Source organism: Caretta caretta, chromosome 6, assembly GCF_965140235.1.
Source record: "Caretta caretta isolate rCarCar2 chromosome 6, rCarCar1.hap1, whole genome shotgun sequence".
Taxonomy (NCBI): Eukaryota; Metazoa; Chordata; order Testudines; family Cheloniidae; genus Caretta; species Caretta caretta.
The window spans coordinates 92,836,166-92,863,320 of NC_134211.1; the positions used below are offsets into that span (position 1 = coordinate 92,836,166).

The 27,155-nt window shown below is 43.1% G+C and overlaps 1 protein-coding gene and 1 long non-coding RNA gene across 45 annotated transcripts in view; one reads left to right on the forward strand and one right to left on the reverse strand.

The window, feature by feature from the left end:
* LOC142072567 (uncharacterized) overlaps positions 1-25,353 on the reverse strand; it is a 28,106-nt gene extending 2,753 nt beyond the window's left edge. The window contains exon 1 of the long non-coding RNA XR_012669014.1: positions 25,186-25,353. This is a non-coding gene — a long non-coding RNA (uncharacterized LOC142072567). The remainder of the gene's footprint in view (positions 1-25,185) is intronic.
* The window catches only part of NRXN3 (neurexin 3), a 1,412,371-nt gene that overhangs the window by 1,241,012 nt on the left and 144,204 nt on the right, over positions 1-27,155 (forward strand). For 15 of the 44 annotated variants that reach the window (XM_048852503.2, XM_075129811.1, XM_048852505.2 and 12 more), the window contains one exon: positions 20,165-20,254. The exons of 15 other annotated variants lie outside the window; for them this stretch is intronic. In XM_048852503.2, coding sequence (XP_048708460.1) covers positions 20,165-20,254 — 90 coding nt within the window. Of the gene's footprint in view, positions 1-20,164; positions 20,255-27,085; positions 27,146-27,155 lie in introns of all 44 variants that reach the window. 14 more of the 44 variants (XR_007357036.2, XR_007357037.2, XM_048852498.2 and 11 more) reach the window with 1 other exon arrangement.

The window sequence follows — 27,155 nt, forward strand, 5'->3', positions numbered from 1 at the left end:
AAGAATTACACGAAACATAGAGGAACTTGTTGTTATGATGAGGAATTTCATCAGATAATGCAGAAGCTGTTTTAGTTACTAAAGAAAAGACTTTGCAAGGATACCTTTGGGACTGAGGGTGTCAGGGAGGTATGTGCAACAGCTCCTAGGCATGGCTGCTGGTTTTGGATTTTAGTCCCCAGCCCATCTCCCCAACAGGAGATCTTGAAAGATGACAACCAGCTTCTTTGTTATAAATGCCCTATGTTAAATATGGTGAGGCAGTATGGCCCCAAAAGTCAGAGCAGGGGACTGAGTCAGGAATAGCCTGTATTCTACTCCCTGCTGTGCCACTTACTGTGTGACCTTGAGCAAGTTAGCTCACCTTTAGGTGCTTCAGTTTCCCTATCTGTCAAATAGGGAATTTGTGGGACTTCATGATTATAAAGCATTTTGAAATCCTCACCACCAGGGAAGGGGAAAATAGATTTAGATGGTCCAAGAGTTAACCATGGATCATTTGAGGCAAACTGCCTCATCTAACATGTGCCTTCATGTTGCAGGCACAAGCTGATAGGTTGTGATTTCGCACGCTCTCATAATTTCAGTAGTATTGGGTTAGCCAGTACTTGGATGGGAGACCCCCAAGGGAAACTCAGGAACTCTACTAAATGGTGTGCGTGATTCACTAAGAGATGGTCTTTCATCTAAATTTGTCCTGCACCCAATACTGCTGCATAGCATGTGCTACTAGAGAATACCATCCATTTAATTAGACATAAAACTGAGGTCTTGACCACTCGGTCATTAAGAGAGGCTGTGGCACTTTTTTTTTCTTTCTTTTTTGTTGTTGTTGTTGCAAGAGTTCGAGAGTTACCTTGAGGGTATTGGCCAAACCCCATTGTTGTCTTAATATTTTCTTTACTAAATGCCCCTGTTAGTGGGTGGCAAGTTAAGGATAAAGAGGTGACCTGAACTGAATTTTGATTAGCATTGTTAGTTGCATTTGATCCCTGATGTTGTTTTCATACACTTGGTTGTGGCATTTAATTTTTCATATTGCACTCATTTTGTGGGACTCAAATGAGTCTTCAGATGCTTCCTATCTTCATGGAGCGGAGGCAGCAAGTAAAATCCCTTTGACAAATTTATTGCATCTTGTAATGAGTCTAAAACTTATAAAAATCCAGGGTTAATAAAATAGCTCTGGAGATGCATAGTTTGAAGACAGTGCTGTAACATATGTTGAAAGATCTGCCAAGAGGGATGATTAAAGCATGACAAGTTGATGAAATCAAGAGTTGATTGTAGCTTGTCACTGCAGGGCCAGAAAATTTATAACGTTTTTATAAGGCTGGAAGATACATAAGCATAACTACAAGGTATGTGCACACATACATGCTGCTGTATAGATACAGTGAAACCTACATAGATGTGGACAGACACTGCCAAAAGAGACAAAAACACTCCAGGACTCATGTGCGGACACGCGTGCACACACACACACACACACTGTTCTGGGCATAGAGTCTGGAGCTGTGAAAAAGTTGTCACTAAATTTTACTTGGAAATTTTCACCATTTCACTTGTGCACTTGATGCTTTTTTTTTCCACAGACATGTGGCGCAATGGTTAACTTGCATAGTGCTCTTTCTCTCAAATGGTTGCATGGAAGCAGTATAGTGGCTGTCTTACTTTTGTACATGATGAGATGAAGGAGGCAAAAAGAGTTAAAGAGAAAAATGATTATGCTAATTTTACAGACAGCTTTCTACCTGTCTGGGTTTCATCTCCCAAAGCTAAGCCAGTATCTGATTGCATGCTGTGGTGAGGTGTGTGTGCTTACCTTCCCCAAATACTTCCAGTCAACACAGGAGAGTGGCGGTAAATCAAGTGCTTGTGTTTCTGTCAGTTTGTGTTTCTGTCAGCTTTGCATTAAGCAAGAGGGAACTTAAGCCAAGCAGGTTGGAAAGGGAGCTCAGCATTACTTAACAGCAGCAGGAGGGTTGAAAATGAAGGCAGAGGGTAAGTGAGGAAGTATATGTATAATTGCACATACAGGATAGCATCTTCAGCAGCAGATACACTGGCCTGATTCCCCACCAGGATCCCATGGAGAGCTCTTGAATTAGGAGCAAAAAAAGTAGAGGTACTCTTCTGAGCTCTGTGCACAGAGTGAGCTCCATCCACTTGAGATGTCAATGTGCACTATTGCTGTGGATCTACCGAATCTAGGAGAAAAAAGTGATTTTTAATTTGAATTAGCTAATGTGATTTGAAATGCACATCACCCAGCATAGTCACAGTTTAACACCTTTAAAGTTATGTGAAAGCCTATCTTACAACATGTTACCTAAGTCGATTTTTAAAGCACCACCTATTCCTTAGGCTAGGCTGGTTCTCAGGGTAGATTGTGCAGACCTTCATAAGATGAACCTGACATTTAAAATGTAATCCTTGGGCATCTGAATTAACAAGATGAATAGGGAAGCTTGTGCATCTCACAGCTATTGTTCCAGGTTGTTTGCAGTTTCAGACAATCTTCATTGCATGGCTACAGTTGTGAGCTAAAATGTGACATGAACTAAGTGTAACAGAAAGCTGAGTTTCTGAACAACAAAAGGCTGCTTAGGAGAGGTGGCGTTAAGCTGTAGCACAGTATATTGGTCCTATTTGAGCCTGCCCACTGTGTACCCAAAGCATTATTGTTTCTTATAAAAAGAAACTCAAGCAGGAACAGTCAAGTTATAGGCATTCCTCAGCTCAGTCCCCACTTTTGTAATTGTCCCCACTTTTGCAACCAGATCAGACCTGTAGACTCGCAGGTGGCAACAAATGGTCCTGAACACGCACACTGAGTGCAAGGTGGGCAGTAGGCTGCCGATAGACCCCACACGGCTGCTTGTGTTCCTTCTGGCCATGTTTGACCCCAGCTCAGTGCATATCAAACCGAAATAACCTCCTCTTCCCCTTTAAATAATTCTTGCCTGGCTTCTAGTACTATCAAGGGAATATAAAACCTGCTGTCCTCTCACACTCCAGCAGGGAGCAGCATACTTACTTCCTCCTGCTACTACTGAGCACTCACATAGACAATCACTCCAGTGTGTAAACGCACACAGAGACATGATTTCTCTGAGATGCACATTGACTCCTTCAGATGTGATCACAAGCACACACAACCGAAGAACCTGCTGTGCACATAGCTACAACCCTTAAGACCTGTGCACACAGGCACTTGCACACAGACCTGCTTGCACAACTCTGCCCAGCAGGCCACCTGGCTGGTAGTGTCATTTTGCAATTTAACAGGCTTTGGGTCCCCATTCTCCCTGCCATATGGTAAAATGCTGAACTAATCTTGGGGAACCCTCAGTGCAGATGCAGTTTGTGACACTTCAATTGACATCACATCATGGATTTCCCTCCCACTGAAATTTTCTATAAAATCCTGGGGCATTTTATTTCAGACAAACTGTAAATGAGTCCATCACTGGGAGGGAGATGGGCAGGGACAGGGGTTTTAGCATTTTTTCTGCAATAGCCACGGGAAAAAAATGCACGGAGACATGCTTGAGCAGCAGTCTTCCCAGTACCACACAAAGGAGCATAGGATTTTACCATATTGCATCAGACTCTTAGTTCAGCGAGTCTTGTATCCTGTTGTATCAGACGGATGTTTCATTTATCCAGTCTAGTGGTCAATGCTAGATGCGTCAGAGAAAAATGGAAGAAAATTGACCATAACATACCTGGCTTACTGGATGTTGCTATCCAAAGGTACTCGATGTGGGGCAGTTTCCTTCCTGCCCCCTGGAGACTACCCACTTATCCATCTAGTCCAGCTTCCTACCTAGGACAGTGGCCACATGCTTCAGAGAAGGATACAATATCCACCACAATAGAAAAACGCACACTAACATGCTCATGGGGGAAGTTTCTTTTTATTCCCAGGTAGTTAGAGATTGGCTTATGTCCTGAAGCATGAAGCTTGATATACCATTTACATTTACCATTTACATGCAGGGGGTTGGACTAGATGACCTTCTGGGGTCCCTTCCAACCCTTATATTCTATGATTCTATGTGTACCCTATCTATTGGAATTGTGAATATTCTTCTATCCTCATAGTTTTCTAATCCTGCTAAACATTTAGCCTCAATAATATCTTGTGGCAGTATTCCATAGAGTAATTATCCATTGTGTCCAGAAGGCAAACAAATGTTGTTTGACTTTCCCTGTTAATATTTGTTAACGTGTCAGGATCCTGGGTGAAGGTAGGCTGGACTAGTGGCAGGAGCTTGGGGGTCCCAGAACTGAAGCCAGGGGTCAGAGCTTTATCAGGGTCAAGAATCAAGTTGAGGGTCAAGCCAGAGTCCGAGCTGGATACAGAATCAGGCTGAGGGTCTACACCAGGTATTGGGGTCCATGTTGGGGTGTCAGGGGTAAGTGGGAAGTTAGAATTCAAGTCAGAGCCAAGGTCGATACAGGGAATTCAGGAACAGAAATTCAAGGTAGTCATGGCACAGGATCCACTTTGTTTCCTAAACAGTTCCTGGTATGCCCCAGAGGCTTATGTAGAGTCAGGGAACCAATCAGGGATCACTAAGACCACTGTCAGATCACACGAGAGGGAACTTTACATGGCATTCAGCCTATATGGATTGTAGGTCACAGGGAGTGGGTAGGTTACAGCTGCTGCTGGGTGTCAGTGTGGGGATGTTGGATGGTTCAAGTCCCACCAATCCTTACATAACCCATGGGATGTAATCAAGGAAACACTTCCATCCTCTTTCCAGCTGAAATTTGGTGGGCATTAGTGTCTGCCATATTATAAGCAAGTTACCTGACCCAAAGAAGAAAGGGAGTTTGTTGCTTACAGGCTATATAATAGGATGTATATCTTTTCTCTGCTTCCTCCTAAGTACCCTCAGATTGTCTCAAACCTTTCTTAACCATGGTCCCTCGGTCTGGGGTATTTTTGCAATTGACTTTCCTCCAGATGTTAGAAGAAATGCCTCTGGAAAGGCATTTGCTCCAGAACCTTGGCTGTGGAGCACAGAACGCAACTCAGGAGATGGAGACATTTGCATTTCCCCAGTCCTGAGCCTGCTCTGTTCCATGCTAATTGTCTAAATTATGCTGGCTACCAAAGGCCCTAAGATGCCAAATATGACAGCCAGAGAACTAGACAACATAAAGATACCCTTCTTTTCAGTTGGCTACGGTCTCCCCTCCCCCTCTTGCCAACAACAGGTAGGGCATTACATAAGAGACATGGTACGGGCTCTACACTACTGGAGGATTCCCCTGCAGTGGGGCATTCCTCCCATGCTCAGATATGCTGCCTTTAGGGCTATAATCCATTGATGCTGTGGCATGAAGCAGCTTCACTGCACTGGGGGACTGGAGCTGTCATTTTTGTTTCCTTCTGTCTTTCCAGTGTGTTTTCCTAAAAATTATCACCATATTATCCTCCAGGCACAGTAGTTAGAAGCCAGCTAATTAGTTGCTCTCCCAAAGAATTCTAGAGGGAAAGTTTATTGCTGCTCATGTACTGCATAGTACAACCCTGACTATCCTAAACTCCGTATATAATGAAATCTCATGTCTCTCTGTCCATTGGTTCGTGATTATACGAGCTTCCAGTTACCCAAGCACGTATGATATCATCAGAACAGTTCTGATGGATAGATTTCTACTCAGCTTGTGTGAAATGAAAGGTTATTGGTTCAATCATCTCATGACTTTTGCAGCTCCGTGGCTATGATCATAATGTGGTGCTGGAGAAAGATGGAGAAACAGGCTAAATTGATTATTGTAAGAGAAGAGAATTCTGCTAGACAGCACAGCTCATTGAACTGCTAGATATTAATATTGCTCCATTTCTCTTCAGGTTACTTCTTCTTTTTTAGTTTTCTGGTTAAATGGAATTATCACAATGTACTTTCTCTCTCTCACACAAGATACATAAACATGACTACATGGTATGTGCACACACAAACACATTTCCATATAGACACAGTGAGGCATGGGCAAACACTATCAAAACAGACAAAAACACTCCAGGACTTGTACATGTGCACACAGAAAACAAACAGCTGGACCAAAGGATTGGCAGCTTGAGCAATAACTTTGTGCTTTCTAGATCTTACTGCCTGCAGCCAGAACAGTGCCAGCTGTAATCCCAGGTTGACACATCTGACTTGCAGTGATTGAAGCAGATCAGACACATCAGCATTCCCTCTCCTCATAAGAAAGGCAGCAGAGAATACAGTCATGCAAAGGAAACCATATGATTTAGGCCAAAAGTAGAAGGATTGCAGGAAGGGGTTCTACCAGAAATGAGGGGGCTAAAAACAGGACTGGAACTTCTGAGTTTGTGTCAGCTTTGCAAATGACTCTCTGTCCCGCTTTGGGCAAGTTATTTTACCACTTTGTGCCTCAGTTACCCCATTTGTAAAATGGAGATAAAAATCCTGGTTTACCATACATGGTGCATGTGGGAATTAACTAGCTGATATATTACAGCATATTAAATTATAAAGTGTTTTAGTTCCAGACTCTTAAAATCCAACCTGTCCTGCACAGAAGGAGGGTTTTTCCCTGCCCTTGGAACTCAGTGTTACTCAGTGGCATTGACCCTACATAACAGGGTATCTCCTGCAAATTGGGTGGCATTTTAAGCCTCTTCTATTTTTTTGTAATATTGAGAATACATAGAACTTCTGTAGTAGATTTCAGAATCCTTTCCAAATGTCAGTGGATCAAGCTTCAGAACTCCCCTTCTTCACATTCTCCTGTGTGGTAGGTATTGTCCTTCTCCACTCCCCTCCCCTTTTTTGCTGGGTAAGAGTAGAGTACAATGGCGGGGAGGCATCCATGTATAAACAAGCAGCACGAAAGGGAATCCATTGTGTCTGGTGGAAATGTTCAGGGCTGCAAATATTTGCCTACATTACAGATACCAGGATTCTGATCATATCCTAGAAAACACATCATTGAAAAGGGTAAAGGAGGAAAAAGAAACATCAGCCTCCTGGCCCTCCCAACCCTGTTTCTGACACACTGTTTCTTGATAATGATTGGGGTGGTTCTTTGCATCTAGTTCATGGACTTTGCTTCCTTGAAGGAAGCTTTGAATCTTCCTGCCTTATTTCCACACTCTTGCAAAGAGGAGAAAGATTTTTGAGGGAAGGCAAAGTTCACAGATTTGTAGCAATTAGAGGTGGGAAAGGCCTGTTAAGTCACATTTAGTCCATTCTCCAGTCAGTCTAAGAGTCCTGCACTATATTCTTCCAGGCTTTATCCAATCCAGTTTTAAATAATTCAAGCAGTGGGGCTTCCAACATTTCTAAGAGACTATTCAGCAGTCTAATAGATTGCACTGGTAGGAAGTTCTTCTCAATAATCACCTTAAATTTCCTTTCATCACTTTCTTACCACGGCTTCTAGTTATATCTCTATGGAGCACCATAAAAAATCCCTCCTCTTCCTTGGGATTTGCACCTTTCTGATGTTTGTAGACCTTATCCTTTTCCCCCTGGACCTTTCATTTAGCCAAACTATGCATATTTATTATTATCATAATTACCTACTTACTGAACACCATCAGTTTACTCAGCACAGTACAATTAGGCTTGGCAGGACTAGGTTTTTATCAATAATTGTCAGTAAATTTCAGTTTCACTATCTACACACAAACCCACAAAAAACATTTCTGCTGCTGGTGACTGAAATATCCAGGTGAATCAGTGCATATAAAATAAGAACTGACCCAAATCTTCACACAAAGCTCAAACCAAACCTTTCCTTTGGACGTTTGGGAAAGTTTGGTTAACCTTCTTACTCCTTTTTTCATTTGGGTTGCTCCCACTGTGCTTCTAGATCAGGGGTGAGCAAATTTTTTGGCCTGAGAGCCACATTGAGGTATGGAAATTGTATGGCAGACCATGAATGCTCACGAAATTGGGGGTTGGGGTTCAGGAGGGTGAAGGCACTGGCGGGGGTACGGGCTCTGGGGTGGGACCAGAAATGAGGAGTTCAGGGTGCGGGAGGAGTCTCCAGATTAGGGTGTGGGGGGGTGAGGGCTCTGGGGTGGGGCTGGGGATGAGTTGTTAGGGGGGGTGGGGGCTCCAGGCTGGGACCAAGGGGTTTGGAGGGTGGGAGGGGATCAGGGATGGGCAGGCTGTTGGGGTACAGGAAGAGTGAGGGCTCCAGTTGGGGGTGCAGGCTCTGGGGTGGGGCTGGGGAAGAGGGGTTTGGGGTGCAGAAGGGGGCTTCAGGCTGGGATCAAGGGGGTTGGAGGGCAGGAGGGGGATCAGGGATGTGGCAGGGGATTGGGGTGCATGGGGGGTTCAGTGGTGCAGGCTACAGGTGGCACTTCCCACAAGCAGCTCCCGGAAGCACATCCCTGCTCCAGCTCCGAGGCTCAGCCAGGCCGCTCTGCGCGCTGCCTCATCCACAGGTACCACCCCTGAAGCTCCCATTGGCTGTAAACTGCGGCCAATGGGAGCCGTAGGGGCGGCACCTGCGGACAGGGCAGCGCACAGAGCCTCCTGGCCATGTCTCTGTGTATTACATAGGAGCCGGAGCGGGGTCATGCTGGTTGCTTCCTGGGAGCTTCACAGAGCGGAACAAGTCCCTGACCCCGCTCCCCAGCAGAGCAAACCTCCGACCCCACCCCCCGTGGGAGCTGAGGGCCGGATTAAATGTTCTGATGGGCCGGATGTGGCCCACGGGCCGTAATTTGTCCATCCCTGTTCTAGACTGAGGATGCAGAAGTTTAGATTACTATCTGACTTCCTTTGTAACCTTTGGCAAATCCATTAACCTGTCTTTAAATCAGGGCCAAATTGAAAGGTATGCCTAAGGGCATCTGACCTGGTGCAATATTGCACTGGTCCTTACAGCATGTAAATTGCACCAGGTTAGAAATTGTTAGACTCAACTGTTACTGACATGAAGCTCACATCACCTCTGAAGCTGACCCATAGAAGCTAAATTGGTACATCTTATATACCCCAGAGATGGAAAATGGGAGTGCATCAGGAAAAGTAAGTAGCAGGAAGGTGTAAGTTAAGGTAGAGGGGGAGTTGTGATAATCAGGCTTTCTTTGAGGCAGTAAAAACTTAGAAACAAGTTCACTTACCTGATTGTCAGAGTAACTTCAGATTTTTTTTTTTTTTTTTTTTTTGCCACTGCAGTCTTGCCTGCCAATTCTCTCCTATTTCTGGTATGTGTGCGATAGAGACTTTGTCTTCTTTTGTTCCAAAGTCTTTGGGTTGAGGTAGCCCCAGTGTGAAATTCAGCTCTTTACAATAAAAAGCTCCACAACGAGAGGAATGAAAGGGAAAGGCAGGGCTCAAAGACAATGGTGGGAACAGAAGGAAGGGGGTCAAGTCAAAGATATTCAGGGATATGGGAAAGAAGAGGACAGGAAAGAAAAGAAGACCCAGAATAGCAAGAGCTGCAATTTTTTCTAACAAGGAGTTCAGTGAAAATAGAAAAAATACCTAAAAGCTGAAGCAAACTTAAATAAGGATAACAGTCTCCCCTTCTTCAGCATGTTCCATCAAAGGATCTCAAACCCCAAAATCCACACATCACCCTGCTGTGTCCCCATTTTACATATGGAAAAGCTGAAGCACAGGGAAGTTGTTACATTAGATATTCAGCAGCAGAACCTGGAATAGAACCCAGGTCACCTGATTCTCAATCCTTTTCTTTATCTACAATCCTGTGCCACATGTATTTAGGTCTGGTGCTCTTTCAAAACCTAATATGGATAGAGATATTATTTTCCATTTGGTGTTTTTTCTACGTTTTGATTAAACAGTTTTAATGTAAAAAGTCCTCTACAATGTGTAACCTAAATCACGGCAGCATTGTGCCCAGCTAGTGCATCAAAATATACAACTGCTTATAAGCAGAATGCCTGATTCTAATTCTGATTTCAACCATGTTATTGTGGTTTTACTTTCCAAGCTGTGTGGTGCTAAAAGTAAGCAAACAGATTTAATGAGGATAAACCAACACAATTTTTGTACTTCTTTTCAGTATTAATAATCAAACGTGGTGTTAGTAAAATGTTAAAGTGGGACTGTTCAATAGATTGTGTTTATAAGTTCAGTTGCCTTGAAGACAGATGTGATTAAGCTGCTGCTTCTTCAGACCAAAGTGCTGAAACATTCTGAGGTTGAAAGCAAACCATGTCCCTCACTAGGAACCAGTTAAAGATGTTAGCTTCCCAGTGGAGTATTCCAGTGTCTCTTCCTAGATAGGTCACTTCCTAAATAGGTCACTCAAGCTCTAGAAGAAACTAGAGCTTCCCTTCTGATGTCTGTGGGACAAATGGACCTGTACGAGTTTACATCAATAGAGAATTTATTCCCTAAATGTGAACTAAATGCTGGCTGTGATAGTCTAACACGGCTTCTTTCCCCCTTGACTTTTATACTCCTTTTATGCTGAAGCAATCTCAGAACCATTAGCAATTACCTTTGAGAACTCATGGATGACTGGAGAAGGGCAAACATAGTACCCATTTTTAAAAAGGGGATCAAAAAGGACCCCAGAAATTATAAAAAAAATCATCCTAACTTTGATACCTGGAAAGCTAGTGGAACAAATGATCAAACAATCAGTTTGTAAACACCTTAGGGATAATAGGATTCTATAGAATAGTCAGCATGGATTTGTTAATTACAAATCATGCTAACATAATTTCTTTCTTTGACAGGTTTCCTGACTTAGCAGATGGGGGAAAGCTGTAGATGTGATATATTTTGATTCTTGTAAGGCTTTTGATGCAGGCCCACATGACATTCTGATAAGCAAACTAGGGAAATGTGGTCTAGATGAAATTACCATAAGGTCAAGGCATAACTGGTTGAAAGACAGGTTTCAGAGTAACAGCCGTGTTAGTCTGTATTCGCAAAAAGAAAAGGAGTACTTGTGGCACCTTAGAGACTAACCAATTTATTTGAGCATGAGCTTTCGTGAGCTACAGCCGATGAAGTGAGCTGTAGCTCACGAAAGCTCATGCTCAAATAAATTAGTTAGTCTCTAAGGTGCCACAAGTACTCCTTTTCTTGGTTGAAAGACCATACTCAAAGAGTAGTTATCAATTGTTTGCTGTTAAACTTGGAGGGTGTACCTAATGGGTTTCTGCAGGGGCGCTCCTAGGTCTGGTACTATTCAATATTCTCATTAAATGCAGAGTGCAGAGAATGCCTGTAAAATTTGTGGATGACCCAAAGCTGGGAAGGGTTGCAAGCTCTTTGAAGGACAGGATTAGAATTGAAAATGACCTTGACAAATTGGAAAGTTAGTCTGAATTCAACGAGATGATATTCAACAGAAAGGAAAAATCAAACGACAAAAAGGGGAATAACTGGCTAGGTGGTCGCATTGCTGAGAAGGATCTGATGGTTATAGTGGATCAGAAATTGAATATGAGTCAACAATGTAATGCAGTTGCAAAAAAGGCTAAAATCATTCTGGGGTGTATTAACTAGAGTGGCATATGTAAGACACGAGAGGTAATTCTCCTGCTCTGCTCAGCACTGTGAGAGCCCAACTGGAATACTGGGTCCAGTTCTGGATGCCACATTTTAAGAAAGACCAACTGAAGAGTGTCCAGAGGAAAGCAACAAAAATGAAAACCTGACCTATGAGGAAAAGTCAAAAATAATGGGCATGTTTAATCTTGAGATAAGAAGTCTGATAGAGGACCTGATAAGTCTTCATATATGTTAAGGGCTGTTATGAAGAGGATGGTGATCGATTGTTTTCCATGTCCACTGAAGGTAGTACAAGAAGTAATAGGCTTAATCTAGAGCAAGGGAGATTTAGGTTAAATATAAAGAAAAAATGTCTAACTGTAAGTGTAATTAAGTTTTGGAATAGACGTTCCAGAGAGGTTGTGGAATGCCCATCATTGGAGGCTTTTAAGAAAAGGTTAGATAAACACCTGTCAGGGATGGTCTAGGTTTACCTCATAGAATCATAGAATCATAGAATATCAGGGTTGGAAGGGACCCCAGAAGGTCATCTAGTCCAACCCCCTGCTCGAAGCAGGACCAATTCCCAGTTAAATCATCCCAGCCAGGGCTTTCTCAAGCCTGACCTTAAAAACCTCTAAGGAAGGAGATTCTACCACCTCCCTAGGTAACGCATTCCAGTGTTTCACCACCCTCTTAGTGAAAAAGGTTTTCCTAATATCCAATCTAAACCTCCCCCTCTGCAACTTGAGACCATTACTCCTCGTTCTGTCATCTGCTACCATTGAGAACAGTCTAGAGCCATCCTCTTTGGAACCCCCTTTCAGGTAGTTGAAAGCAGCTATCAAATCCCCCCTCATTCTTCTCTTCTGCAGGCTAAACAATCCCAGCTCCCTCAGCCTCTCCTCATAAGTCATGTGTTCCAGACCCCTAATCATTTTTGTTGCCCTTCGCTGGACTCTCTCCAATTTATCCACATCCTTCTTGTAGTGTGGGGCCCAAAACTGGACACAGTACTCCAGATGAGGCCTCACCAATGTCGAATAGAGGGGAACGATCACGTCCCTCGATCTGCTCGCTATGCCCCTACTTATACATCCCAAAATGCCATTGGCCTTCTTGGCAACAAGGGCACATTGCTGACTCATATCCAGCTTCTCGTCCACTGTCACCCCTCGGTCCTTTTCCGCAGAACTGCTGCCTAGCCATTCGGTCCCTAGTCTGTAGCTGTGCATTGGGTTCTTCCGTCCTAAGTGCAGGACTCTGCACTTATCCTTATTGAACCTCATCAGATTTCTTTTGGCCCAATCCTCCAATTTGTCTAGGTCCTTCTGTATCCTATCCCTCCCCTCCAGCGTATCTACCACTCCTCCCAGTTTAGTATCATCCGCAAATTTGCTGAGAGTGCAATCCACACCATCCTCCAGATCATTTATGAAGATATTGAACAAAACCGGCCCCAGGACCGACCCTTGGGGCACTCCACTTGATACCGGCTGCCAACTAGACATGGAGCCATTGATCACTACCCTTTGAGCCCGACAATCTAGCCAGCTTTCTACCCACCTTATAGTGCATTCATCCAGCCCATACTTCCTTAACTTGCTGACAAGAATACTGTGGGAGACCGTGTCAAAAGCTTTGCTAAAGTCAAGAAACAATACATCCACTGCTTTCCCTTCATCCACAGAACCAGTAATCTCATCATAAAAGGCGATTAGATTAGTCAGGCATGACCTTCCCTTGGTGAATCCATGCTGGCTGTTCCTGATCACTTTCTTCTCATGCAAGTGCTTCAGGATTGATTCTTTGAGGACCTGCTCCATGATTTTTCCAGGGACTGAGGTGAGGCTGACTGGCCTGTAGTTCCCAGGATCCTCCTTCTTCCCTTTTTTAAAGATTGGCACTACATTAGCCTTTTTCCAGTCATCCGGGACTTCCCCGGTTCGCCACAAGTTTTCAAAGATAATGGCCAATGGCTCTGCAGTCACAGCCGCCAATTCCTTCAGCACTCTCGGATGCAACTCGTCCGGCCCCATGGACTTGTGCACGTCCAGCTTTTCTAAATAGTCCCTAACCACCTCTATCTCCACAGAGGGCTGGCCATCTCTTCCCCATTTTGTGATGCCCAGCGCAGCAGTCTGGGAGCTGACCTTGTTAGTGAAAACAGAGGCAAAAAAAGCATTGAGTACATTAGTTTTTCCACATCCTCTGTCACTAGGTTGCCTCCCTCATTCAGTAAGGGGCCCACACCTTCCTTGGCTTTCTTCTTGTTGCCAACATACCTGAAGAAACCCTTCTTGTTACTCTTAACATCTCTGGCTAGCTGCAGCTCCAGGTGCGATTTGGCCCTCCTGATATCATTCCTACATGCCCGAGCAATATTTTTATACTCTTCCCTGGTCATATGTCCAACCTTCCACTTCTTGTAAGCTTCTTTTTTATGTTTAAGATCCGCTAGGATTTCACCATTAAGCCAAGCTGGTCGCCTGCCATATTTACTATTCTTTCGACTCATCGGGATGGTTTGTCCGTGTAACCTCAACAGGGATTCCTTGAAATACAGCCAGCTCTCCTGGACTCCTTTCCCCTTCAAGTTAGTCCCCCAGGGGATCCTGGCCATCCGTTCCCTGAGGGAGTTGAAGTCTGCTTTTCTGAAGTCCAGGGTCCGTATCCTGCTGCTTACCTTTCTTCCCTGCGTCAGGATCCTGAACTCAACCAACTCATGGTCACTGCCTCCCAGATTCCCATCCACTTTTGCTTCCCCCACTAATTCTACCTGGTTTGTGAGCAGCAGGTCAAGAAAAGCGCCCCCCCTAGTTGGCTCCTCTAGCACTTGCGCCAGGAAATTGTCCCCTACGCTTTCCAAAAACTTCCTGGATTGTCTATGCACCGCTGTATTGCTCTCCCAGCAGATATCAGGAAAATTAAAGTCACCCATGAGAATCAGGGCATGCGATCTAGTAGCTTCCGTGAGCTGCCGGAAGAACCTCAGCACAGGGAGCTGGACTTGATGACTTTGTGAGGTGCCTTCGAGCCCTACATTTCTGTGATTCGTGCAGTACTTAGACACCATAGTAATAGGTTGTATATAAAGCTTGTAGACAGGTGGGGTCAAATACCAGGGGGTGAACCTAAAACCAATAACCAGAACTCTTTGCCGTAGTCACAAAGGTTATTTACTTATATTTCTCCTACTGAAATTTCATACATCACGGAAAGGGGATGGGTAAATCCAGTTGAAATCTACAGCCCTAACCTCCAAAAGTTTTCTTACCCTATTACTATCACTGTGCAATAACTGTTAATTAGACAAAACGTCTCATTTTTTAGAATCTTCTAAGCACTGAAGAAAGAGTTGCTGCTTTATTCTTAGGCTCTGAATAAAACCGTCTTTGGCATTTATTTAGGGCAGATGAATGTTTTCTTACGGTATTCTTATTAGCATCTTCACAGACTTGACAACATATCAGCTTGTATTAATATTCCACCTGGAAGCAAGTGCTTTCTTTCTGCCCAGTGCAGTTTACTGGAACCTTTGAGCCACTTTTCTTCACTCTAGCAGCAGTATATCATCATTACTGGTGTCTGGACCAAGAAGCAACATTTGTCAGTGCCTGAATTGCTCTTTTACTTCAAGTGGCTTAAGAACCCATTTTGGTTTAGAAATGGTCTGAAATTGAGTAAAGCTTGTTTGTTTCCTTAAAGGAACCGTGAGAGAACATGCAAAATATTAGTTAGCAGTTTTAAGGAGGGAGTTTGGGAGGAAAATTCTACTTTGCCCAGGGATAATTTTCAACAACCCTTCCTAGACCATTGTGCCAAGCATCAAGTATCCTGTAGGTTAAATGGGATTAAAATATGGGAAGAATTTTAAAGAGCTGTGATTACCCTCCCCAAACATGAAACCCTGAACCTTTCTTAGTCTGGGAGGAAAACTGAAGCCAAATTTCATGTAGGCAGTAATACTTGAAAGAGTCAGAGTCAGGTCTGACATCAGAGTTAGTCCTAGATATAAATCCTCAGTGGGATCCAAATATTTGCTTTATCCAAATCTGCACCTAGTTGGAAGTGACAATGCTATACATTTTTTGCAATCAGAGAGGAGAAAAAGTACTTGGAGGAATGTTTCTCTGGGAGCTGACTTCCATAATGGAATTAAAGTAGCAATGTTACAGAAAATAATGCAGATTGATGCATGTATGGTTTCATTCTCCCATAGCTGGGAGTGAAAAGAGTATCTTAAATGGGTGATTTCTGTTGGTACTAATAAGAGCTAAGCAGATAAATGTCATGGGTAAAAAGACCCATTCATATTCAAATGACCACAAGTAGCAAAACTAATCACCAGAACTTTTTCATAATGAATGGGATCCTGCACTCCTTTCATATGCATTGGAATTCTTAATGCAAAAGGACTGCAGGGTTTAATCCAATTTTTGTTTAAAGTAAACTATAATCTCTCCATTCATCTCTGTGTTTTTTGCAAAGAAAATGTTGGATCAGAGCTGGACTCAAGAAAGTTAAAAAAGGCTGGATGGTTTGAGAGGAGTGAGGGTTGCTTGTTTCATGGGGGTTGGAAGGTGTGTACATGTGGTTTCTTGAAAGAGATGGCACTAAGGTCTCACGAGAGGCCATCACTTAACATTTCTATATCTGAAGAGAAACATTGACATTATAGCTTGAAGACTGATCAGGTCAGTTCTTGTCACAAATGGGGTCATTTCCTGTTGAAAACCCTGTGTTACTGTTTATAGAAACTCTCATATTAAATTCTGTATTAATTTATTGTTTTTAAAAGCACAACTCAATATCAATATTAATTTAAGGCAATTTATGAGTTTGTAATAGTGCTTACTCTGGTAAATATTCCAGGCATTTAACAAGGGGAAACGTGCTCTTTAAATCAGTCTTGTAAATGGGGATATGTCGATGAACACATTCTCATGCACATGTTCTTAAAACCGTTCTTACTAATGTCTGAGATAAAGGAGATAAAATTTTAAAAACAGAAACATGAATAGATGCTAAGAGCAGGTACTAATGTGCTAATTTTAAACCATTTTGAATTTTCTAATGTCCTTCGCACTTTCATAGCTTTTAAAGGTATGATTTTTCACATATATATTACTATTGGAGGCTATGTCTGCAAAACAAAATAATAATAATAATAATAACATAAACTTAAACCTGAGTTTAAAAAAATCTTTAAAGATGCGGTGGGGAATAGTTATGCCCTTTCTGGTTTTCAGGAAGGTCTAGGATTGAATCATAGAAGCAGTTTCATCCAGTCTACCCTTTATAACTCTGTTACCCTTTCCCATTTCCTCTCCATCTGAGTTTTGCCAACCTCTCTTCCTGGAACAGTTTCCTACCTTCCTGAAGATATTTGAAGCACAAGATGATTCAAGTGTGAGAGCATAAAATCAAATTTTGTAGCAAAGTAGAATCTTCCAACACTGGCTTGACCTAATTGTCTTTGCAGTCTGTGCCCTGCATTAGCGAGATGTCCTATGACACTAATTTTTCTTCATCTTTTTCATTTACTGGGGCAAAAGGCAATAGGTCCTGAGCACCTGTAACTCCCACTGGGCCAAATCCTTAGACTCCTTATTCTGGGAAAACTCCCTTTGTCTTTATTGGAAAGTTTCCTGAGTAAAAACTGAGTCAGCTCTGGCTGAAGTCAATGGGAGTTTTCCCTAATAAGGAGTGAGTAAAAAGTAAGGATCTCAGAATTTATGTAGCCCTATGAGAGTTGCAATTGCTTTGCACCCCTCAGATTTTGGCAAATTAATATCTGGTCAAATCATACAATTTTATCTTCAACTCCTATGGACATCCTAAATTCCTATTGCCTCTGTAGAATAGATATAGTATCAGGCTCTCGGTACACACTGAGTCCTTTCTCAGAGAAAACTTTCAGGATGCAGCAAACCAAATTTCCCTTAAGGAAGACCTGCTGTACACAAACGTAATTACTAACAGCACAGATGCTGTAGCAGAGAAAAGAATAATGCATTGATGAAAGGCCTGATAAAGAACCAAAATGCCTTACTAGTTGGTCATAAGAAATGTTGCACCAGGAAACGAATTGTGTCCATAGTGTATTGTGTCTGCATTCATCATTGTTGCTACTCTTCCAAGGACAGCAAGACTGTTTCCCTCAGTTCTCCACAGGAGTCCATACTTTACCATCCTTGACTTAGTATGAGTTGCCCCACCAGCATGAGGACTTTCAGAGGAGTTTATCTGTTAGAACAAGAAATTGAAGAAACACCTGGCTTCCATGATTGACAAAGAAGCATTAAGACAATGACCTCAGTCTGTATTAATCAGCAGATGCTTATTAATGTAAAGACATAAAACTCTTATTCTGCTGCTGAATATTTTTCTGTCTAGTTTAGTTTCTTGTACATATACTCTCAGCACTTCAAGACATTTCCCAGGCCCAGTGTTGAATGTGGCTTAAGATGTCTGTTCATGAAGATATGCTCATAAAAGTAAAGAACTGACTTTTGAACTCTTTATTGGTGTTGATATGATTCAGGCGTGCTGGGAATATGCATACAGGTAACTGACGGTCTCTGCAGTCATTCTGAGGCACCATGTTACAGTGCTAATCTGATATGAAGCATGATTGATAGAGTGTACTTCCAATATTTTACTTTACCTGTCCAGTTTAGTCACCTGAGACTAGGATAGAGGAGCAGATACAGCAAAGAGCACTGCGTGTTGGCCCACTACTTAATTAGATGTTTCTTCCATGGGAGAAGTATTCATAGCAGTCTTGTGAAAGGACACTTGCCCACAATGGACTTCCTTCAGGGAAAAAGAGAAATGGCTGACTTCCCAGGGTCACTATAGGGAATTAACTCAGTCATCTCCCCATAGCAGGTTTTTTCATACTCAACTGGCTGAGAGTTTGTCCGTTGCTCCAACCTGAAAACCAGACTTTTGTACGTTAAGTGTTCTGACTGGAGGTGTTAATCGAATCCAAGTTGTTTTCTGCTTTACCTCTGAATTTAAGGAAATGCAGCTACTGTTTTTTATAAATCTCTCTTAACGTTACTTCTTTGTTATATCAAACATGAATTTTTGTCAGATTAAGTCCTGTTAATGTCTATTACAGTAGCTCCCCCTCTCCCACACAGTAGTTGGTGAAAACCACTTCTACCTGATTTTATCCTGCAGAGGGCAGCTAGTACATTACTCAGTTAGCATTTCCAAGCTACACATGTACAGGAAGGATTATGGAGCATGTGTGATTTAACAGTCACTGCTCCCCTTATGGTGGCATCTGCTGTTGAATGGGTGGAGCATCTTGCCAGCTGTTAGTCACACATTTTTCAATGTCCTGTTTTTATATTGCCATACCAGAGTCTAGCATCTGATTTGGAATAAACAAATAAATATGAAGTCATTTTAACTGATTCCTTCTTTATCTTATACCACAGATGGGTATGTGGCATTTAGAAACAAATACACCCCAGAGCATGAGGGTGGTTACTGATTCCTGAACTTACGCTTATTAAAAACAAAGAAGCAATAGCACTACAGTTAACAATAGTGTTAATGCAGTGAGATGAGCTCTTCCTGCAGCTTGCTATTATATTTTTTTAATGAAGGTCTTTTGCTTTGTATGTGCATTTCAGCCCTAAACAAAAGCCTGAGAGATTGATCTTGAACTATTTGATTCCATTTATTTGATCAAATTGTCTTAATATAAATAAAACCATTAAATCAAAAATAAAGGCAGTCACAGAGTGGTTGTGGTTGGAGAAGAAGAAACAACAATGAGCAAAACTCTGATTGCTCCCCTGTGTTGGAGATTGGGCTCAGCCATGAGGTTCTGATCTGGATCTGACTTGTCCCAAGGTTATGGGAGTTCAGATCCAAAGTTTGGTTTAAGCCCATCTTATTATTTATATTGTAGTTTATGACTGTTAAGGGCTCCCCACTAAAATACACCACATTGGACCGTCTTGTTGCAAAACTCCCATTGACTTCAATTGGTGCAGGCCCAAGCCTTGGGTAAGTAGGCACAAGCCTTCATGCAGGTTTGGTTGCCACTTCTTTCCCTTTCCTGTTTTCCCTCCCATGTCTCCTGTCTCCCCCGATCCTATGACCCTCTTAGTTTGTTTCTGCTGTGTCCTTTTGACATGTCTTGCCTCAAATCTGTCCCTTTTCTCTCTTTCCATATGTATTCCACTGCTCCCATATCTCCCCCTCCCACCCACCCATCCACCTTCTTACCTACCAACTAGAAGAGGGTCAGGAGCGTCATTCGAGGCTATATGCCTGTGCAATTGACATCTTGTGCCACATATATTGCCATCAGTGTTATAGTCTGATCATAACATTTTTCAAAATTTTCAACCTACATCATTAGGTAGCCCAGTGTCTCACGTTGCAAATTAGATATTTGTGTCTTTAACCAAGGTAGACAAAAGACCGAGATCTTTTTCTTAAGATTTAAACACTTTGATCCTTCCAGAATTCCAAGTAATGAGTGAATAACTTTTCTCCACCTCACCAAAGAAGATAAAGCTCTCTTTCTACATATACATTTATTTATATTAAATAAATTCATAAAAACAAAACAAAAAAAATCTAGGATGTTTTTTAATGATTTCATTGACTTTTCAGATTGTTTTTTTTAAGCTGTGTTTTAAACTTTAAAGGCAACACTGATAGTGAACGGTTCCAAATGGTAAAACAGAAAATCCCCTTCAAATATAACCGGCCCGTAGAAGAGTGGCTGCAGGAAAAAGGTAACAGTCGTTAAAAGTTTCATTTTAAACCCATTTGATTCTAAATCCTCATTTTTAAAGCCTGCAAATAAATGTTTCTTAAATGATAATCGCCTGCTGCATAAATGGTTGTTTTAATTTTCATTATAATTTGTGTCAGCATCCACCTGCCATATGTTGATAAATCATGCTATAATACATTGCTATTAAAATTAAGTTAAAGGGACGGAATTCTAAGCTTGCTATCAAAAGTAACGACAAACAAGCAAAAATTCAGGAACCGCTTAAAACAAAACAAAATGCAACAACATGTATTATGGCAATTTAACCACTGCATGATCTTCCTATTTTAAGTTGTTTTTAAACTACATCTATATTTTTATTATCAAAGTTTTCTTAAAAGTTTTTTCAAACCCAGTTGTTAAACCGCGTCCTGTAAGATTTTTCTTTCATTAGTGTGGCTTGCAGTTACAGCTGCATGTCTCTTAATTGTTTTAACATAATTAACAATTTTAAAAAATGTTGTAGGGAAAACATTGTATTAACATTTTCATTTAAACTAAAATAAAGGAGACAGAGACAGATTGTTCTGTCTTTTTATGTTAAACTTGAAGGGCTTTGAAGTGCAGTTTTAACATTTTTCTTATTTTATTTTTGTAATTTATGGGACAAATTCTTCTCTAACTTACACCCCAGGCAACCCTATAGATTTCCATGTATGGGTACCGGCCCCAGTTCATCAGAGCACTTAAGTGCATGCTTGACTCCCCTTGACTTCAGAGATTTAAGCATGTGCTTAAGGGATTTGCTGAAATGGGCTCTGTAACAGCATAGAATCTGGTTCTATACCAGTAATTTGTGGAGGGGTGGAAATTATTTCATGCACTTAAGACCTATTTCAAAGCCTGTTAAAGCCAATGGAATTAGTCACATTGACTTCATTGGGCTTTGGATCAGGCCCTTGATGATATATTGGAGATTAAGAGACAATCATATCTCCTCCTTGCAGCCTAAATGTGATGCTAAAAATAACTTATAACAGTCGAAATGCCCTGAAGTTTAGGAAAAGCAGAACAAAATCTTCTCTGGTTTCCTTTAAAGAAATTCCTGCTGATAAAAGGGGGTGATGGTTGGACTCAAATCTAGCATTTTCTGTGTTGATTCAGACTACAGATTTTACCAAAATACTCCAAAGAAGAAAAGCAATATACTGTAAGATGGATAAATACCCTTTAGGAATTTTGCACTTCCTTATCTCAGGGGTTTAGCGAATTGCTCTCACCAGCCTGAATAGTGTTGGGGACTAGAGGAACTTTGCTAACTGCAATTAAAATATTTTCATGCTAAGGGTCTGATCCTGCAAAGTGCTGTGCACATTCAGCTCCCATTGACTTCACTGAGACCTGACAGCATTCCCCACCACACAGGATTGGAGCCCCCCCTGTGCATTGTGTGACTATAGCAAAAATATTTGTAAAGCAATATTAACCCATTAAGAGTAGTGGGAGGAGGTCAATTAAGGTGGATAGATCTCTTAGCCAGTCCGGGTTTACTGAACATTTCATATGAGCCAACTAACAAAGAGAGAATGAGATAATAGTGTTGAGAAAATGCTCACTGAGTCTCAACGAGTTACCCTGTTAATTTGCATGAGCTGATTAAAAAAATTAAAGTTTAACATTAAAAAGTGGATAATTTTGTTTCAATAATTTCAAATTGATAAAGTCCTTTTAACACTAAAGACAACGATTGCCTCACTTTTGTTAAAACAGATGCATGTCCGACTCCGTGATGCAGCTCATGTGCTTGAGAAACCTGTCCTTGTTTTGTTTACTTAATCTTTTGGTTTTTCTTTGAATCCTTTATTTTATGCCCTTGCTTCTCCAAGTCTGAGCTTTTAAGCATGCCAAGGCGTTTTCATTTGTAAACCATCCCAAAGTTTTGACCTGGGGTTTGCTATTCTGTGGATGACAATGCTTTGTTAAAAGACAATCACAAAAGGGCAACGGGGTCTAAGCTAGTTGGTCTCGGAGAACCCAGGCAAACCCGGACATAGGGCGTTTGTGCTAGAAGGATATATAATGTTTTTGTTAACATAAAAGAAAATTGAGTCTTGGCAATTGGTGTGATATAAAGACATCGTGCACTGTGACAGCGTGACAACGATAGAATATAGTTTTGTTCCACCATGCCAAGATGGATGTATCCTTTTAAATAACATGGTTACCACTAAGTGGAAAGATTTAATAAGTAACCATTCACCCATCCACTCGTCCATTCATTTACCCACTCAGTCATCCACCCAGTCATCTATCCATCTCCTAATGTATCAAGAAAGCCGTTTGTCAGAAGCCCTTGTAAAGATGATGAGTGAAAGGGTAAATAGCTATCAAAATACAGCATGATAAATTGATGGATGGATAGATTGATCAAAGAAACAGCATATAGAATAGCTCTCTGCCAGATGTGAATTCTTGGCATGAATAAGGTAAAATTAAACAATTTTTAATTAGCATGAATTTCTAAAAATTGCCATAGATGTGGTGCTGATTTGATAGCACTGTTACTTTATTCAGAATGATCATATAGTTCATTCTTGGAGAAACAATATAATATAGAACCTTTCTGGATGTTCATCTGCTATAAGAGTTAAAGCTACTGTCCAGTGTCACCAAAGGGAGAAAAGTATTCATGTTTATATTGGTTTTTAATTTTTAGTTTTATAAACTGGATTTTAAAAAATCTAATAAAAAGCACCCTATCTTACAAACTGTATTCACATGAGTAGACCTAGTAACACCTGAATACAGCTGACTTCACTGGGATTATTCATGTGAGTAAGGAATGGAGAACTGGGCTTAATCTTCTCAATGCATATATTGATAACAAGACCAGAGTTGGTCAACAGAATGCATTTGAGCCTGCTAGTGTTCAAGGGTTTGGCCAGGTGAGGAAGAGAAGTAGCTATAAGCACCATGACAAAAGGACTGATCCTGCAAATCCTTGCTCACAAAAATAATTCTTACTCATATGAGTAATCTCATTGAGTTGAATGGTCCTACTTGCATGAGCAGTTCCTGCTCCTGTGAATTAGGCTTTTTAATAATGCCCCCAAACTCTGACTTAGTGTTATGGAACAGATACTGTTGCCTAAGGTTTCACTGACACTGAAAGGGGGAAATTCTTCATAAGAATTTTCTTGGTGAGCATAGAAATCAAAATGAGAGAGTGAACAAATTGTTCACTGAGACATAAAACCTTGAGTTGTGCAAAGTTTTACACAACAATTTGAAAATTTTAACATACATTTGCCACTTTTGCAACCCCTATTAATAAGAAAAGCCTAACAAGTCGAGAGCTAGGTGGAAAATAAGGATCCAAGTCTGCAACCCTTACTCACATTGAGTAGCACTTATTCAGGTGAGTCAGGTCTTTGGAGTCAATAGGACAATTTGTGAGAGTTAGTTCTACTCAGTGTGAATAAGTATTGCAGAATCAAGCCATAGATAAACTAGAAGAAGGGAGGTCTGGCATGGCTCTGGAATTCTGCATATTTCATCTTTTGGACATTTTTCATTCATTTCATCCACTTGTTTCCTTTATGCTCATTCAAGTACAGACACCTCACACCAGAGTTATGAGTTAGGAATGACTCTTCATAGAGAAACCCAACAAGTGATTGTCCTTTTAGCAAGCACAGCTTTAGTACCAGTGCTGTGTTCGGTAGTAGCTGCATGCATTGTGTTCAGCTCTTGGACTAGAAGAGCTCATTATTAAAAAAAAAAAAAAACACAATAAAGTTTATACTTTACTGGCCTGGGGCCATGCCCATGTGGTAGATGTTCCTAGAATATTAGAGGGCAGAGAGAACTGAGAAGTGGTGAAGACGGGAGAATATGTGTCAACATTTGTGTGGTGATTCGTTGTCTCTGACAAGAAAATGGAGCTATCCTAGACAGTTGTAAGGATGTGTTATGGGCATGGGTTAAAGTAAAAGGAGAGCATTGGGGAGTCCAGCTACCCTCCTCTACTAAAAGCATAGAGAGAGCACTCCACTTCTCTTCATCTTCCTGGATCGGGGAGCTCAGCTACCTCTCATCACTTGTGGGGGCACCAAAGATTCACCACGCATGAGAATCTGAAATGGGAACAGCAGGAAGAGCTGGGGACTGGCTGAGGAAATGGCTGGGTCTTCCACCACTTGAGGGAAGAAACAGCGACACCTGATAAGAGAAGTGATGTCCCCTATCTGTCTCTACTACAGTCAGATCTGCCTTCTCACCAGCCCCCTTACCTTCCCTCCAGGTTGATAGAGGAAAAAGGAGACCCTGGTTCCCTGCTGCATGGTATGAAGGGGTTAGAAATGGAAACAGCTGGTCCCTCATCAGCTCTCCCTCCATTACAGGAGGACAATATCTCAAGCATAGCAAAATGGCCCTGTCATCTCTTTTATCCCTCCAGGCACTCCACTCTGAGGGGAAGGGCAAAGGGAAGAATGTGGTGCTTAATGTGTAATGAAACAAGTGCTGGGGCTCAAGCAATTAGGTGCCTAGGGCTCAAGCATTTTTTTTACTTTTATAACTGATGCGGCAAACCCAGAGGAGTCAGGGCTATAAATTGCCAAACCTAGGGGTGCCAGAGCTCAGCCCTGGCACAAATTAAGCATTGGTGTCACAGGATGGAAGTGAGTGGGGAGCAGGGCAGGTGCAATGATATTTTGCGCCCTAGGCGAAACTTGCATCTCATGGCCCTCGCACATTGGTTCATTGAGGGGCAAATCTCAATGAGCCCTTATAGACCCCAGGGGCCAGCTGTGCCCAGGGGCTGCTCCCCACACCAGGTTCCCCCCTCCCTGCCCCCTGAACTCCCCAGAGGGTACCCACCTCCCACCCCCCCCCCCCCGCGAGCCCTCCTCACCCTACCCCGGCAGCCCCTGCCCCGAGTCCACTCACTGGCTTTGCCGAGCTTGGGCCACTGCAGCAGCTCGGCAGGGAGGAGCCACCTTCCGGAGGCACCGGAGAGCCAGAGCGTTCCGCTTGTGGTGGTGGCAAGCCCCAGCCATGGAGGAGCCGGCGCGGCGCAGGGGGGCTGGCTCCCATGCGCCCCCCACCTCCACCCTCACCTAGGGTTACCATATTTCAACAATCAAAAAAGAGGATGGGGGGAGAGCCCTGCCCCATCCACTCCCTCCCACTTCCCACCCCCTGACTGCCCCCCTCAGAACTCCCAACCCCCTCTCCCGCTCCTTGTCCCCTGACTGCCCCCTCCTGGGACCCTTGCCCCAACTGCCCCCCAGAACAACCCCCCTAGCTAAGCCTCCCTGTTCTTTGTCCCCTGACAGCCCCAACCCTTATCCACCCCCCCACCCCCAGACAGACCCCCGGGACTCCCATGCCCTATCCAACCACTCCCTGCCCCCTGACAGGACCCCCAGAACTCCCAACCCATCTAACCCCCCTGCTCCCTGTCCCCTGACTGCTCCGATCCCTCTCCACAGCCCCCCCAGAACTCCTGACCCATCCAACCTTCCCCCTGTTCCCTGATTGCCTCCTGGCCGGGACTCCCCTTACCATGCCCATGCCAGTCAGAGGCTGGCTCCACGTGGAGGCAAAACATGCTGCCAGGCTGCCGTGCACCCAGCCCCTCCCCCGCAGAGAGCTGAGGCAGCGGGAGGGGCGGTGGCAGCTCACACGCCCGGGAGCCGCAGAAGCCGAGTGTTGTGAGGGGGAAGCCGGGGGACACACGGGGGGCTGCCGTCCGCATGCATCTGCTGCAGCCTACAGGAGCCCCCGGGAGGAGGAGGGCAAAGGGCCGCAGCCTGGGCAGGAGGAGCGGGGGGCGTGGCTGCTCCCCGCTAGCGGCACCACTGCCTTTGCAGGGCTGCTGCCCGCCTGCACCACGCCAGCTCCTCCATGGCTGGGGCTCACAAGCCGACATTCTGGCTCTCCGGTGCCTCTGGAAGGCGGCTCCTCCCTGCCGATCCGGGGCACCGCTTTTTGGCGCCCCCAACCACGTGGCGCCCTAGGCAACTGCCTAGTTCACCTAGTGGTTGCACCGGCCCTGGTGGGGAGGGAGGAAAGGAAAGGGCAGCATAGGAGGGAACATAATGAGAAATTGAGAGAATATGAGAGAGAGGAGAAGGGATGCAGAGCAGAGTGATAGATTGAACAAGGAAGGAACAGGTAATCACAGGGAAACTGAAACACTAATGGAACGAGTGGAGTGACATAAAATAAGGAAGAAAAGAAAACTCAAGGGATGCAGTAAGTCACAAGAATATAAACTGTTGTACCCTGTCTTTTGATGCCGAAATGTGCATTATTGTTTGTACTAGATCTCAGGGGAGTGTTTGAAAACAAAGAGGGGGCTTGAGAGAGCTGCATTTTGATAGGAGATGCTCACGGGAACCCAGTATGCTTTGAGATAGGAGAGGGGATAAGCTACTTTGGTTTTACACTGTGGGGGCCTGTGGTTTTGGTGCATGTTTGTTGATGTTTTAATGGAACATAACTTGCCTCTGGTAAGTTAAAATCTCCTGAAATGCAGGAAAATGCATCAGGTATTTCAACATTTTCCAGGGGAAAGACGCAGTGCTTCCTCCATTTTTATTTTTTTTATTTTACATCAGTACAGATCCTCCATTCTGGTCAAGTCTAAATGTTGATATTTGTAGGTATGGGGGTGGGGAGCACTAGGGATGTGCACCCTGCCCCCACAACTCCATACATTACACATACACATACACTTTTGCTTGGCTGGCTAGCGCACCTCCTTGAGGGCAGGAACTCCTTTCAGATACATTTCTTCTCTTGTCCCCATTCTCTTCCCCATGGTCCATCCCGTCACCATAAGATGATGCAACACCGCATCACCACTTGACTTCAAGACCCGTCACGACGACCACCAAAATTGGTGAGCTCCC